Here is a 17,448-nt window from a genome sequence, read left to right on the forward strand (position 1 = left end):
CATTACTGATATTTAGTTTATTGACACCACAAAGAAATATATGTGGTATCAGAATACCTGCTCTATAGCACTCTCACAGTGCAGGAGTTTCTCTATTGAGTATGTTACGAATTCAAGTCAGTAAGATGGTAAATTGTGACTGACACCTGTGCATTCCTTACGAACAAAATTTATTGCCCTTTAGTACAACTATTTCTGTATGAAAAAGTTGGCTATCAGTATTGCAATGTTAGTCTTTTTAATGTACTAAAACTACCACACCCATTCTCCCTTTGCTACCTTACAACTGACCTACGCTACTTACAAACTAAGCACTTAATTATAGAAAACTAAACAATTTGACTGAAACAGTAAAGTATGGCATAAAAGGTTATGCATGTAGTGACAGAAAAAAGTAGCATGAAAAAGTTTTTATCTAACTGAAAAGGTTGCAAACGGAATTAAAGATAGATTTAGCCTTACTGCTTTTGATGACATCATGCTAAAGATCACCGAAGTTCCAATTACCAAGGGACAATTGATTAAACTGAACTGATACATTCAACATGAAATCATGCAGTGATGGAGTAGCTAGCGTAATTATGTTGAGCGTCCATGACTATAATTGAGACCATTTTAGTACTGTATAGTATATACCAGGTTTATCGTATTGCTTTTACTCATGTGTAGCTATATGCTAGTATACAGGTTCATATTGTTTTTTTTTGTTTGTTGACACATTGTATTTTGTCACGTTCAGGGTGTAGCCAGACTTTTTGGTGATGCCGCTATATCGTAAGACCAAAAAAAAAAAGAAGGTAACTATCTGCTGACAATAGCTGCACTCCACCAACTAAATCTCCTTAAATACTGTGACTGCTTTATGATCTTAGTGATTATACAATTATTGATGCCCTGGCTGGTGGCCTGGGTTCTAGCTACACCTCCAGCTAAAGTTTAAAGCTGTAATTCACTGGCAGTAACAGTGATGTCTCACTATGATGCTGCAGGTACTGCTACTCAGTTGCCCTATGGCTATGTGCAAGTTATATAGGTGTTTTGAAACAGGTGGGAAGATATACAGCTATACTGAGTGTTCAAAAGTTATACATGAACTTAAAGGTCCACCACATAGCTAGCTATAGCTACCGGGGGCACTAGTAGTGAGAATGCCGGTTAGACAACTCAGTTTGCATGAAAACGTAGCTAGCTATAGTTGATAGCCGAATAGAAAAAGGTATCGAAGCCGGTTAGTGGCTACTGGAACGAAAAATATATGCTAGCTATACTCGCCTCAGGTTTGCAAGGACAGACACACACACCGAGAGCCCGCATGGCCCAGTCTCCTCTCACACATAGCTAGCTAGCTAGCTATATCACCGGCTGTGCATGTAGCTACTGGAGTAGCTAACTTGAATCAGTTTTTCCTAACAGCTGCAAGACCGGTACAACAATAAGTGGTGCCTGGAATTCCGGGGTTTGGGCACAAGAGTGAAGATGCAGGCAATACTAAAATAAATCTCGGTCTCCGCCCTCGTTTCCGCCACAGCTCGCTACATAATGCGCATTAAATAGAAATTATACCTAAACTTGCAGTTTACAGCTCGGTGCTACACATAGATATATTTACACAGTCATGATCTCACAGGTCCATTGTGCTATGTATATTGTACTGCTGCGTGCACAGCCATGAGTAATGACAGTATGAAGTCATTATTATTATTATTATTATTTATTACAGGTAATTTATAAGGCTAAACAGCCTGTTACACCTGATCAACAGGTAAAAAAAGTACAAGTAGACTAATTACATACATTTATACATAGTGTTAGATGAATATTGGTCAATCAATTTCTCATGTGCTGGATCTCGTGCCTCCGCGTTTCGTGCTGAGTTGTGTGGTGTCGGGTGTCGGGTGTCAACAGGATTTTTAGTTAGCTACAGTGTAAAGCTCGAGGTAAAACTACGATGCGATTCTTAATCGTTTTGTTTGGTCTTATAGTGGTCGCGAATAGTTTTAAATTTGAAGAAGCTCGCGATAAGCTACGTGCGCTGACCAAGTTCCTGTCTCCCCGTCATGATGCTTCCCCTGGCGGGGTACACCGCCGACAAGTGTCTCCTCAGTGCCTAGAAGCATATCAAGAGTTTGAGGGTAACCGATTTCAGCAGTGCTATGCTGTACTGGAGAAGGTTGAAGAACAAGACATCACCACCAGTGACCTGACAACGTACTGTGGTCACGATTGTACTTCTTATATGATAGAGGTGGCTAATAAGATTGCTCGATACTGTCAATCCGGCGGCGTAAGTTGCTTATAAAATGTGGATTCTATACCTTGGTGAAAACTGTTAAAAGTGGGATGCAATGACTCGGGCAATGCATATATAGTATGGGTTGCGCAATATACAGTATCCTTGGTAACCCCACCATCCTTGTGGTACATGGTATGTTCACTCCCAATGGTTTTGTACTGGGACAAGCATGTTTGAGCCTGAGCAGTGCGTACAATAAGTTGATTTCTAAAAGCCAGGTACCCATTCCCGTGCTATAGTATAAGAAATCAATTATTGACACCCTTATTTCAACAGAACATACCTCAGGCATGATTTTTGGCAAAGGTATTTCACTTGATATTGTCTCCTTCCCTGACCAGTAACAGGTAAAAAGGTGCAGAGTCAAAGCAACTGGCTATAGTTACTATAATCGGAATTCATGTGTGTTGTGTGCTTCAATTACCAGAACATTGTCTGTGTCAGCTTTTGTATATATAACTTGTGAAAATGCACACAAATTGCTGGTTATTTAACAGTTGTAATTAATAGTGGAACAACCAGCTTCCAACTGATTCTAGGTCCTCTTTGCTCTGTTCTCAATATCTTGGTGGTTTCTAGATGTTTTGTGTGGAGATGGCATAGACTAGAATGGTGCAATACTTGAATAGAAAGGGTATAGGGCATACTATGCTTAACAATTGGCTAGATGGTAATACCTGCCTTCATTCTTCATTACAGCACATGCATCATTGTAGACTCTCAAAAGTGACTGGGAGACCCAATTGTTTTAACATAGTCACTTTTCTTTTCTTTGGTTGTTGTCTGCATAGCTACAAACAAAAGCTAAATCTTCAGAGGCTAGTGTCTGGACACCATACCCTCCTGCACTCTAGCAGTTACTATCTTTCTGTGAACATAGAATTGCATATTGCTGTTGTACAAGTTTTATAGGTTGCTGAGTTAGAAATTACCATCTTTCAAACTGTGCATGTTTATATTTGATCCCCCTTTTGTCCCTGTAGGGATTTGTTTTGTGTTGATGTCACTTTCTTTTTTTTTTGCTTAGAGTGTCAAAACAAAGCCATCATGGCTTGTTTGTATTGTGTAGTGCTTTCCAGTTTGTTACTCATGCTGTTGTGTTCATAGGATTCTCCAGCAGATGAACAGACGTTAGCAGTACTCAGGCTGATGTGTGTCAAGAACATTCATGATGATTACTGTATGGTCCTTTTCTCATCAGTTCTGAATGACAAGAATGCAGACTTTGATGTGAGAATTCTCTTCATGTAAATTGCATGAGTTTGTAATGTGTGTAAGGGTTGTGTGAAAGGTGTAATATAATAAGTGTAGACCAAGTAGGTACTGGGATATAGTGCTACATTTAATGTAATGCGATCAGCATCAACTCTGAAAAAATCAATGACTAATTGTATTACATGATGTGAGGGAGTATAGGAAGTGTGGCTTCTCTGTGTCTGTCTGGTATGTTGTGTCAACTTTTTTTAGTTACACTAGTTATAGACGCCAAATACCAGCGTCTTTGAGGCATAAATGCTGAGTAGGAGGTATTAGAATGATACAACATAGTTTCATGTCACAAAGACTTTAATCTTACATTTTGGATGCTTTACAATGTTAAAAATTAATATTCGAACAGTTACAATAGCTCCTTCACAACACAGATTAGCATTTCTAGAATTTCAAGTGCCTGCATAAATTCATCATGGACACAAGGAACCGTGACACTGCTTTCCATCTGGTATGCAAACACTTATTGAAAAACATAATAAATTCATGTAATAGACTATATTGCCACAAGGGATTTGCCTGATATATATGCCCGAGGGCGTGGGCATGTGGTATGTTAACAAATCAAATTAGAGTCATTAGTCATTTACATCAAGACCATCATGATAAATTGTATGGGAGCTGTGGCTTCCAATTATTGTAATATTAGTTGTCTACATGTATTTATTTATATGGTATAGAGGTATCTATTAACCTCAAACAATTATATTTTAGGACTGTGATCCAATTGCCACTCCATGTACTAATGTCTGCAAAAAGGTATGTATTATATACTAGTATTCAACAAAATTTGGAATTTTCAACTAGAGTAGCCACATCGGTAAAAGTACTGAAACAAGCTGGAGTAGTGCATGATATTAAATCACAGTAAAACAATAAGAAGTGTTATATCCCTACTGTGCATCTGAATTCCAAATTTTTTTGTGTACTTGTTTGTTTACTTTTTTTGTAAAATAAAATTATTAATTTTTATGACTGGTAAACCCACACATACCACATCAAAAGAAAGAAATGGCAATGCGCGTCCCAGCTACCAATTATCGTCTGAAAAGTGAAGTATCCATTATGCTTCATTGTTAGCTGTGTTCAACTCGTTACACAACGTTATGAATCAAGAACTGTTCGAAAAGCACCTCTGCAATCAAAGTAGCCACTATAAAAAATATGGGCGATTTCCGTTATGAAGGGAAGCCATCACGTGCTACTGCCAAATCGACACCTTTTGCTGTCAGCAAAGATGAATGGGACACAAAGGAGGACACTGGTGAATGCATTGTACGTACTGTGGTGTGCCAAAAGGCACATGTCCGGCTGAAGCGATGTCAAATAGTGAAAAAATCAAGCCTATAGCTTTAGCCATTATCAAGGTACACTTGTCTGAAGGCATCAGTCAATTTAATTTTTTTTTAAAATTCTGTAGCAACTTGTTGAAAGCGTTTCGGGTTGATCTGAAGGCTTGTTTGGCTCTGTTTTACCTAACCAATACTGCCTCATCGTTGTCAGGAAAAGTGAGGCTGGTTTTTGGGTGATGGCTTTTCATGGGCCATGCCCAAACCTTTGTGGTCTCTACTACATGTATACAGCACTATCGTACTGTATGGTGCTGTATGATATGGTAAGACTCAAATTTTGTTACACATAAATAGGGTGTACGTCCCTATCATTTTATTTCTTGGTACCATAACTCACCCATGACTGGCCATGAGTATACACTTTCATATCTTCTGTACTAATTTGCACTGACAGACCTTTTTAAAGCTACAGGCAGACTGAGTACAAGAAATAAAATGAAGACCATACAATGTACTATTAAATTAATAAACTACAGGTGTATGTATAATTCAATTTCATAATTCATTAAGTGCTAACCTGTTTGGTGGGTATAGGAGTGCTGGCTAAAGAATTTTGTTTAACCCTTAAACCCGCAAAAAATTTTTTTTGGGGAATACACAATATGGGCACACATGGTGATGTTAGGTGGAGTAGCTTAATTCTTATAGCCTAAACCAACACATTGTTCAAAAGTCTGTTCACTGGGCTACTTGGAGGTTAAATGAACACACTGTAACTACAGCAGCTTAGAGTTGCGTCTCCATGTTTCGAACTTCTTGCCACGTCTTTAATTTCGATTTTGGGTTTACTCACATGAATCATATATGGCCTGATAGAAAGTTTTATGACAAAACGAATGGAACTTGTTGCAAGTTGGTAGGAGCAACCACCATCGAGTTATGGAAAAGTATGTAAAGGGTTTGCATGTTTCCTTGCCGAAAAGTTATTTACACGGCTAGTTTTGGTCTCACTGTTTAGCGTTAGGGGAAAATCCTTGGTACCCTTTTAATCCTTGTTGCATCACAAGTAGAATGACGTAGACATAGGATAGATGCTTTGAGAGTTACAGCACTTTGTGCAAGACACGCGTATTTAGGCCAGTTTTCTGGCTTATGGGTCATTCCATACCAAATCAACAAAAAAAAATCCGGACCCTTTTCAATTTTCATGAAATTTGGCACAAACGTGGCCCCTTTCAAGAAACTTTCTCACACCAAAATTTGGCTCATTTCATAAGTCTCCCTTGAAGTTATGACCACTCAAAGTTTCTGCTGAAAATTTTGTTTTGCTTACATGTCTTCAATAAAATGGCCATAACTTTGCTTGTGATTGACGTAGAAACATCTGGTTTAGATTTTTGAAATGCTTATTAAATTCTCTTTCAGGTGATATATAATGTTTTATAATTGCTCAAAGGAAAAGGTCAAACCACAAAAATGTAGCTTTTTCCTTTGATCTTAATTTTCAAAAATATATATTCTTTGATTAAATTTATTTTTGGTTTACATGTTGCTCTAATACCCATCATTCACCACTGTGAGTTTAAAGTTGGGACCAATAGTAGATCATGAGTTATAAGTGTTAATGTGTAGCCTTGTAATCACTACTGTTTGTATGGTATTTTCAGTGTAATTTCCAATACCAATTGCAAGTTACCTTATATTAGTATGTCAAAAATCATTTTATGCATTAAAATAGTTAGGGTTTGTATTGACAAGGGCTCAGTACACTGAAACCATACTAACAGAGCCACTTTTAAAGCTAAGAAAGTTGGAGCAATGATAAGGCTGCCTAATAAAAGAATCACTGATTATGTTTTTGGTGTAAGTTCAGTGTCCTATAAATAGAGGTGGTCTTATTATAGAGGTAGCTATATTTATAAGGGATTTACTGTACAACTAATGATATTCCAATGTATTCTTTCAATTTTACTTACTGTACAATAATATTCGGCCACAGATTATGATGATAATTTCCAATCTTATACGCGTGTATAATGGATGCAAACGACATGCACAGTTATTCATACATATGTACATGTAAAGTGGAATCGAAATGTCATGTCTTAGTGATATCCAAAGCTTCTTGGTCTTAATACCTAGATAGCTGCTTCATATAGTTGCATTAGAGTAGAAATATTCTATTTTAAGTTGGCCCTTATAAAAAGGTGGCCTTTAAGGTAGCTGCTAAGATATGTTACACTGTATATCACTCTGAATCATACTCTGAAAGGGAATGCCTACTACTGCATGGCCACTTAAAGGCCACCTTTATATGTTTGAGCCTATAAATAATGCCTTTGCTGGAAAAATGTACACTTCTAAAACCACTATGTATTGTCTTACTCATCAAATTAAAAATTTGATGGAATAGAGTGGAAAGTGGCCACCTGTATAGAAAGGCCACCACTCCAATAAGGCCAATTTTAAATTGTTGCTGTACACTTACGCAAATGTATTAAGCAGCTACCTGCACTTTAAGGCCCAGAAATTTTGGCCCTAAGGTAACTGGCTTAAACTCCATACATCAGCTGTATCATGATAAAAATAGCAATGTAGCTCATAATTTGATTCTATAATTGAAAATCATAGAATCATAGAAATGTTCCATAGAAATTACATTGTACAAAGATTCACTACAGCAATTGCACATTGATGCATATCTATAGCTTTAAGTGAAATACATCAATAATCGATTAAAGAAAGGGTCAACGCAACTAACTTCAAAGTTAAATCAGAGTGTTATAGTAAAAGTTGAGACTAAAACTGGTGCATATTGCATGACAGTCTCTACAATCATTCACATGGAAACTTGATACATTGATATCAGTACACAATTGAATTTTTGAAGGTATAAGTTGAAAAGACTGTTAATACTACATCAGTTGTTCATTACTACTTGTTAGAAAAGCTCTAGTAGATTACAATATTGAAACATTCATGCCTGTGTGAATGCAGCTACATAACATTGTTTTATTTGTAAGTGTTTCAAATTACAGTGGAACTTGTCTTAGCAGCCACCTGTAATGAAAGGCCACCTTTCTATTAAGGGCCAACTTTAAATTGTTCAAGTAAAAGATTTGTACACATCAAACTATATAAATAGCCACCTACATTATTAAGGCCAAAAAAAATTGGCCTTACTGGCTTAGACAGTTTCCACTATAGCTACATTTGTGTATCAAAATACGTACTTGCATATCAACAATCAGCATTAAATGCTAACAGTAGCAGTAGCTAGTGAAAATCTCATCAAGTTCAATATTTCACTACTATATGATGAAATATTGAACTTGAATAATCGACTTGGTGTCATAATCTGAAACAATATATACAAGCTTGATAAGGGGTAAATTACTTGAGTATATGTATTTAATTACAAGCTTTTAAAGGGTTTTCTTACAAAACATAAACAAATTAACTTTACTTACAAACCAACAATGTATAAAATAATTGTGACGTAATATTATATAAAGTTACTTGCAATTCGTATTGCATCTTTGCGTATTTGAACCATACAAACAACAGTGATTACAAGGCTACACATTAACACTTATAACTCATGATCTACTATTGGTCCCAACTTTAAACTCACAGTGGTGAATGGTAGTTATTAGAGCAACATGTAAACCAAAAATATATTTAATTAAAGAATATATATTTTTGAAAATTAAGATCAAAGGAAAAAGCTACATTTTTGTGGTTTGACCTTTTCCTTTGAACGATTATAAAACATTATATATCACCTGAAAGAGAATTTAATAAGCATTTCAAAAATCTAAACCAGATGTTTCTACGTCAATCACAAGCAAAGTTATGGCCATTTTATTGAAGACATGAAAGCAAAATAAAATTTTCAGCAGAAACTTTGAGTGGTCATAACTTAAAGGGAGACCTATGAAATGAGCCAAATTTTGGTGTGAGAAAGTTTCTTGAAAGGGGCCATGTTTGTGCCAAATTTCACGAAAATCGAAAGGGGTCCGGATTTTTTTTTGTTGATTTGGTATGGAATGACCCTTATACGGGTTGAATGGTTGAAGGGTTAAAAAAGCACAATAAACAAAGTATGTCACACATACTACTGCCGAGATTAATACTTAAAAGTGTAACTATTAAATATTACCTGTGTATTATATAGCTGGCAAGCTACATTGACACCAAGTTGGATTGTTGCTTTGAGTCGCTGGTTGAAAGTGGGGTGTAAGTGACATTGTTGTCTATTTGTTTGTGTGTTGAAATTTTGTAAGACATACATGTTGTCATTCCATTTCTTTTCATTTCATGTATGGGTTATAGGTAACATTTCCCTGGTGTATATATGGACGTATTGCAAAGATTACTGCAATCCCACATTGAAATTTAACATAATACAGTGGGACCTCCATTATCCGATCAGCTTTGCAGGGGCGTACATAGGAATTTTGAAAAGGGGTTTCCACTACAGCAAAGTGACTGTTATATTAGAGTAGTTTATATTACCGGACTGCTCTATTAGAGTATCTCGATCTTTTCACCAAAATCATAATTCAGAACAACACTATAAGTGTTGCTACATGTTAAAAGTTATTATTTAACTAAGATAAAAGTTTAAAATGTGTCCTGTTCCATGACAGATTTCAGATTCTGGAAACCTGAAGTTTCAATTTCTTAATGTTTCAAGTAGAGTGTAAAATCCAAAGGGATTTCCTGCCCCTCGGTATGCCCCTGGCTTTGTGCCAGTTCAATTTGAGACCCGTTCAGATAAGTGAAATCAGTGATCATACATAATGTTATGAATTTGTACATATGTGACCGTCTCAGCAAAAACCCGACTTGTTCTCACAAGCATGTTTATTGAGAAAAGCAAAATTTTAAAAATCGTAAAATTACGCATGCTACAAAGAAAAAATACGCAAGATTTTTACTTGGAGAACGAAGACTCAAATTGATTAAAACTACACACCATCTTATTCGCCTGCTCATGGAGAGTTTGAAAATCTTTGTTTTGTTTCTGTATCCCCAACGGTATGCATGTCACGTGCATTTGTTTACGATGCGGTAAACATAAACAAGATCATCATTTCTTCAACTAAACCGCCTTCATACCTATATGCGTAAGTGACTACAAAGCTAATACTGTACAATACGTACCTCAGTGGATTAGTACCTTGGTGGATTTGCTAATCCATGGTGAACATTTTAAGCCAAATTGCAACATTGTAGACTAATGTGAGCAGAAGTTATGGCTGCGAATGTAAGCTCCTGTAGTATATTTTTAGCATGAGTCAATCATCTTGCTCTTCCTACTGTTTAGCACTATAATTCCAAAACTACTCACCACAGAAGGCTGGAACTTTGTTGATCCATTCCTTGGACACTGCAGATAAAAAAAATTTAGAAGTTGTGCGAATATGACGACACGCTGCTTTCTGCTGGATCATCCAGTGGAATAGGTTTTCTCCAGGACTTTCTGATTGTACCTGCACTGATCTCATCCCAGTAACAGTTACCTTCTCAATCACGACCTTCATTAACATGTTTAAGAAATTCTGTAATATCAACTTCACCATCTGATACCCAAAATATCCCATAGAATTGCTACTTCAAGGCTTCCAGAACACCCTGGTCCATGGGCTGAATTAATGATGTGACATTTAGTGGAAGAAACATTGCTTTTACTAGCCCATCCCTAGTTCTTCATCAGGGTGGGCTGAACAATTATCCATGATCAGCAGTGCTTTTGGTTCTTTGCCACTATTTCCGCAACTTATCCTGGAAAAAAGGAACAAAATTATCATGGAACCAGGAAGAAAAAATAATGCAGTTTTTTCTGCGACTTATATACCACAGGCAAATTATTTAAGGTCTGTTGCATTGTATAGCATTGTACAATCAAGATACTCTAATAGAGCAGTCAGTCACTTAACTGTGTAATAGAACACACACTTAATTCCTAGTAAAAGTCTAACTCTCCATCCTAAAAATTATCCTGTTTACAAAAAGCTAAGCTCTGCTTGCAAATTGTTATACTCCAATAGAGCAGTCAATAACCTTAACATAGCAGTCACTTTCATACTAGGTATTATTATGTATGTTTTATCCTCTTGAAGAGTATGGTACAAAGCTACACACTGTATATGCCTTTCCCTGGTGTTAGGTTATCACGTTGATATAGGGATCACCCCGAGCGGCACCTGCCAAAATTCTGGCTCTAAAAGCCACCCTAAAACCATCTTGTAAGTGGCTTTATGGAAGAGTCTTAGTGTATCTAAAGTAAAATATAGCATTAAACCAACAAAAAAAACCACATATAAACCTTAATATTGAATTTTTTTTTTTAAATTGCTCAAACCGTCTGCCAGCCTCACCACAGTCACAAGGCTAAACACATCGTATGACCATCATATTTGCCACAATATCAAACATGTGTCTTTTGGGATTCCAACGAGTACTTGCCCTCTGCTCCTTGTCTTCAATCTCCTTGTAGTCTTCATGCTAAGAAACCATATCGAGGTGTTAATTTTCTGTATCAACACTTAGACAGCACAAACTTATTTACAGCCTCACGCTGATACATTACCAGTAGACTGTTGGTAGACACTGTACCTGCACAATAGGACCTCTTATGAACTTAACAATTGAGTGACATGCCCCTTTGCAATCTAGTACAGCTGGACCAATAACAACTGAGGGACATACCTCTTAATGATCTAGCTGTACTTATAGTGAAGGACCTTTAAATACACGCTTTTTATTGGTAGCACAGTGAAAACAAGGTGTTTTATGACCACACCCCTTAAATATTGCGGTTGGCTGAGGCCCACTCAAGATACTCTAATAAAGCAGTCACCCTAATACAACAGCCACATTCAATGTTCAAATAAAATAGTCACATGTACATATCACTAGCTATGTAAAAAATTAAAAATTATTAAAGGAAGTAGGGATTGGTATAATATACTTGCTACAAAAAGTAAGGAAACAAGCTCAAAAATGTTACAGCTGAAATGAGAAATGATCCAGCAATAAAAAGTAAGGAAACAAGATCAGACAACTACTTACTAAAATGAGACACACTTTAATGCCTAACTAGAATCTTGAAATGAGACCATCGAATTAGCCAAAAGTAGAGATTAAAGTGTGTCTCATTTTAGCAAGTAGTCGTTTAATCTTGTTTCCTTACTTTTTATTGCTGGATCATTTCTCATTTCAGCTGTAACATTTTTGAGCTTGTTTCCTTACTTTTTGTAGCATGTATATTATACCAATCCCTACTTCCTTTTAAATTTTTAATTTTTTAAACAGCTAGTTTGTTTACTTCTTTGCCTAGCTAGCTAGCTGTACTATACTTTTTTTGTTTTCCACATAGTATAAATATCACTTGAAGCAGCTATCTTTACCTTTGTATGCAATAAGTGCCTCTAAAAATAATTATCTCTTGTCTTAAAGCTATTACAGCAACTGTTAGAAGCTTCAGCTGCATTTCTAATGTCCTAAATATTGATAATTTTACAGTAAAGCATCGCTGGATAGTCCACCATTAAGAGTGGAACCCTCGCTTTTAGAAGTCTGGATCCCGAGGTGGATATGCCCCTCAAGGGACATTATTTATAGCTAGCTACCAGCTAAACTGGTAATTAAGACTGTATAAAATGACTACCCAGCGTTAATAAATGCTAGAGACAACTCCTTGGATACTACTAACTTATACACACGTACTCACACTTCGTTAAAATGACGTGTTTGAGTTGTGACACGCGCCACAACTGTTAAGCGCCGCAATTATTAATTATCCTTCGAGAAGAACAAAGAAGCGAATGAATGATGAAAGCAAACAGCATGGTGCAGTGGACAAAACGTAATTGGAACGACAGATTCGTGAATCCGCCATCATTACCTTACACATGTAGCTGTCTGAAATTTCTGGAACCGTACACCTAGCGCAACCAGATCTTACAGCAGGCAGGTAGGCAGATTAAATCCAGGTGAATTTCGAAATTTTTACTGTACATCAAAACATCCGACTTTTCGCTTTGTTTAACCTGGAAGGTACAGCATCATTACAGCAGTACTAATGTATTCCAGGTGGTTTTTTCGGGTAAAACTTATTGCAAGGCCGTTTTTAGGGTGCAAAAATCCACGAAGCCATATGATTTCTTACCAACCCCTACTATACAGTACTATCATACTGTATGATAACTGTAACTATAGTAAAACACTAATAAACAAACTAGTACATTAAAAAATTGATAATTTAAAAAAACGTAGGGATCTAAGCGATGAAAGGTAGTGAAACAAGAGATGAATGATGGTATGTGGGAAAATCTCTACTTTGACATGTTCAATGCCAAGGTAGGGATTTTCCCACAGAGCTATGTTGTAATACCATCATTCATGTAATAGTTGTAACACACCCATGAGGTTTTTATCACAGGACACCCGAGGGCCGCAAGCCCGAGGGTGGAGTTGTTTACAAATCAGATACAAACCAAATGGGTGTGTTCTAACTGATTTGTGGTATGGGGCATGCACATATCAAAGAAGCCCATTTGTAACACAGAAGGAACAAGAACGAAAGGCTAATATTGGCTACCGCTGAGCGCTATGTACAAGGAACGATTTTACTCACTAATTACTGGTTAGTTAATTCATTGTTAGCTAGTTTATTCATTGGTAACGTGTTTGCACGAGCATGAGGTGCCATCACGATCACTCCAGCTATTGTACTGCTTCCGCATCATTTAGATGGCTGTAGCTGAGGTGTTGATATTCATTATTGAGTGGTGTAGTGCTATAATAGCCTTGGTTAGCTTAATTTATTGGCGAATGAGTGTGTGGCATACAGATACCAACTCAGCCCAGCAGTTGTACTGCTTCCCATTCATTCAGATGAGTGCAGTGTTGTGTGTTCATTCATTCCAGAGTGATTTACCTCCTTGATGTATTAGCCTTGTATTGTGACTTCCTGTGTTGGTCTGGTGTTTGGTTTCATTTGAAGTCTTTGAACTAATTAGTGGCCAGACTGTGTGGCCAAAAGGAGGTACTTAGCCATGTTACAATTATTTTGTAAAACTGGTTTACAACTGATTTGTAACACTGGCGGCAGCCTAGATCCCTATGTCATTTTTAATTTTTAAAAGTACTAGTCTGATATTAGTTGGACTAATATTATTCCGTAAAGGTGTCTCTAAGATGATTTTTAAAGGCAGCAGCGCATGTCATTTTTGAGTAGTGCGTAATGTCCAGATACTGTAAAACAATAAGAAATGAATATCCCTACTGTGCACATTTTGATTGTAGAATCTCGTAGCACAGTAGGGATGTTCACTTCTCATTGTTTTACAGTATCTGGACATTACGCACTACTCCAATCTAGCTTGTTTCAGTACTTTTTATTGCAGAGGTACTACATTGTCCCTACTCTAGTTTAAAATTCCAATTTTTAAAAAAATTATAGCTACATACCTTGTTTGTACTCATCCACCACACTCTATCTAGCAATTATATTACTGAAGATAATAAAACACAGCATGTTTTCAATCAAATACAAATATTGTATAAGTACTTCTTGTGTTCCATCAGAGTGCTAATGGCACTGTTCTGTAATACGGTATATCAATTAAATTTGGCGGTGAACTAAATTTGGCGAATTGGCAATTCTTCACTTAACTGCCAAATTTAAATTTTGTCAATATTATTTTCAAACTTTGGGTCAAGCAGTTGTTGAAGTAGATTTTCGACAAACCTTCGTGGATACTGATGAAATTGGTAAATTATAGTGTGGTTCCACGCATGCAAATGGATGTGGCTTACTTACTAGACTAGAAGTCGTACTCGATTAGTGGACGTGGCTCCACGTAAGCTTGCAGACAGCAGCAGACATGAATTCGTGTGCAGCCATTGATAAATGGGCGAATATGCTTACAGACAGCAAATAATCCTGAAAGTGGGTGTGGCCACGAAAGAAATTGGAGCACAGATATTCGAGTACAGTAGGCATCTATGGAAGCAGGACCTGAATATTCTTTAAAGCGACTTAGTACAGCATCGTACTTATACCATTCGCCAATTTTTTTTGTGAGAGCATTTCGCCAAATTAAAATCTCCCCAACTGTATTTTTATAGCAAATCGCCAAATATTAGTTTCGCCAATATTTGTTGTCATACAGTATGTTATTATTTTGTTGTGTAGTTTTTCAGATGAAGATGCAGAGGCTCTGGGTCCAGGCTTCTTTGCCAAGTGTGGCGAAGAATACATTCCACCATGTTGGTTAGTTATTGTATGTCAGTAATGGTATACATTGTTGTCCACAAAACTCCCCATGTTTTGTGTTGTAGTCCATGTGTATAAAAACCTGTCGATACCATTGAGATGTTTGTCCTTTATGAAAAAGTTATGAGTATACAAATTCTTTATTTTGGAACCTAAGTAAATATCATATACATTGTGGTTGTCCTTGACTCAGGAGTGTCCTTTTTTAAAGATGGAACTTCAGTTATCCAAACCCCTTGGGACCAGGGGTGGTCCATAAGTCTGAAAAGTCCGTATCACTGAAACTGTGTATAAATAACATTTCAATACTATCAACTACTCTAATAGAACAGTCACTACTCTAATAGAGCAATAATTTCTGTAGCTGGGTTAACTGAGAATCCAGATTAAGTGGGGTCTGGATAACTGAGGTTCCACTGTATATCTCATTGCAGTAATATGTTATGTTTACTTGATGGTTTTTTTTTTTTACAGATTTCAACTAAGGAGAGTGTGCTGAACTTTAACTATTGTAGTTTGTTGTTAAACATTTATTGAAATTATATCAACCATGATGTTTTATCAAGGAATACAGGAGCTAGTGCTAATATAGTCCCATTTAATTACTGTATACAAATCCCCAACATGTTGAGGTTAAAGGATAGCATATATAGGTCATGAGATACAACATTTAAAAGTTTGTCATTTCTCCATACATTGTCTATGAGAGGGGGCAACAGTTGCCCCTTCTGGGCAATCACATAAATAATGTGTGGGAAAACAACATTCAATTAATGTCATTTCTCAATTTAACATTATTTGTAAGTGTAAGTCTCACAATTAACCTCTCCAATTTTTAAAACGATAGAGTATATTATAGATCATGAGATATGACATTTTGAAATTTGTGGTTTTTCCCATACATTATCCATGTGATTGCCCAGAAGGGGCAACTGTAGTGAATCGCCAAATTTGCCAAAGTTTCCCTCTATACGGTACTTACCATATCTGTTTTTCATTACTGATCCTGTCACTCAGTGTTTCAGGTGCCATCCATTTAACTGGTAATTTACCAGTGCTTTGTTGTCGATAATAATCTGAAGCACACACATCTCTGGCCAAACCAACTGTTGTATTCAACTGATCATCTACCCTAAAAAGTATTTTATTTTGCATATAGCCAAGTCTGTTTACTTACATGCAATTCCTTGCTGCAAGATCTTGGTGTACAATTCTCCTCTTTGCCAAATAACACATCCCACAAGCAATTTGGTAGCACACTGTAATCAATCTACTTCTTTCTAAACCCTGTGGAGGTACAAAATTTATTTTTTGTATATTCTGGCCAAGGTTATACCAATGCATAAGTTGGCTCACATTACAGAAGTATATGGTTTCTACAGTTTACTGCCAAAAATAATTGTACCAACTGTGTACAGATAGTTTCAGCAAAAATTGAAGCCATACCATTACAAAAACTACATATTCAGCAAACAATTAAGCCATACACAACTGACATGCTTATTAACACACTGTTTATGAACTAAACCCCACCTGCACTCGTAGGATATCTAGTTATCAACATCTCGGCTACAATATCCTACTCATGGTGGGGTTTAACTATAACTTATTTCCCTAGCTGTTGCCCCTCACTACATGTAGTTTTATAGTGTGTATGGCTTCAATTTGCTTTGATTACACTTCTTTTAACTAAATGTGTACTTTCCATATATGTACTGGGGTTTAACTACCATATACTCCCAGTTATTTACTTTGGTGTATGGCTTCAGTGGGATAAAATAGGCTACACGTATTTTTGCATGCCACCATAATGCACTTGGTCTCAGTAGGCCACTCCAAATGAGATTGTAGTTTCCCGTCCTGATGTTTTCGTTATTCGGTGTGGGCGGGAGGCCATTCATTATTAAAGCCAATACAATTAGGTAATTAATAGATAATTGTATCCAGCTACTGGTGGTCCTTGCCCTTAGCTGTCTCTTTGTTGTACATGTGTTGTTGAGAAACTGTAGTTCAAATGCTGGTATATACATACTTCCAACCAGTGTTGGGAATGGTGGCCATTTATCCCGGCCAAAAATAAATCTTGAATACTTTTAAATCTTAACTGTCTAACAACGATTTAAAAGTATTACTTGAGGTACTATTTACAACATTATATAACTAATCTTAATAATTACTATATAACTACTTACTCCTGGCCACTGGCACTGGATGGACCTTCAGCATACACTAGATTTTAACGACTACTAATGATTATACTGTACATATCTTGTATGTATGCTGTAAAGCAAATAATAAATAAA

General features: G+C 36.6%; 2 protein-coding genes across 2 annotated transcripts in view; both read left to right on the plus strand.

The window, feature by feature from the left end:
• Positions 1-17,448, plus strand: part of LOC136260428 (uncharacterized) — a 41,868-nt gene that overhangs the window by 23,984 nt on the left and 436 nt on the right. The window lies entirely within an intron of this gene.
• LOC136260954 (uncharacterized) lies at positions 1,846-15,714 on the plus strand. Its single transcript, XM_066054877.1, has 6 exons — positions 1,846-2,284; positions 3,401-3,523; positions 4,277-4,321; positions 9,032-9,093; positions 15,065-15,142; positions 15,620-15,714. Coding segments are annotated over exons 1-6 (645 nt in total). The 5' UTR covers positions 1,846-1,948; the 3' UTR covers positions 15,621-15,714.

Source organism: Dysidea avara, chromosome 7 (genome assembly GCF_963678975.1).
Source record: "Dysidea avara chromosome 7, odDysAvar1.4, whole genome shotgun sequence".
Lineage (NCBI taxonomy): Eukaryota > Metazoa > Porifera > Demospongiae > Dictyoceratida > Dysideidae > Dysidea > Dysidea avara.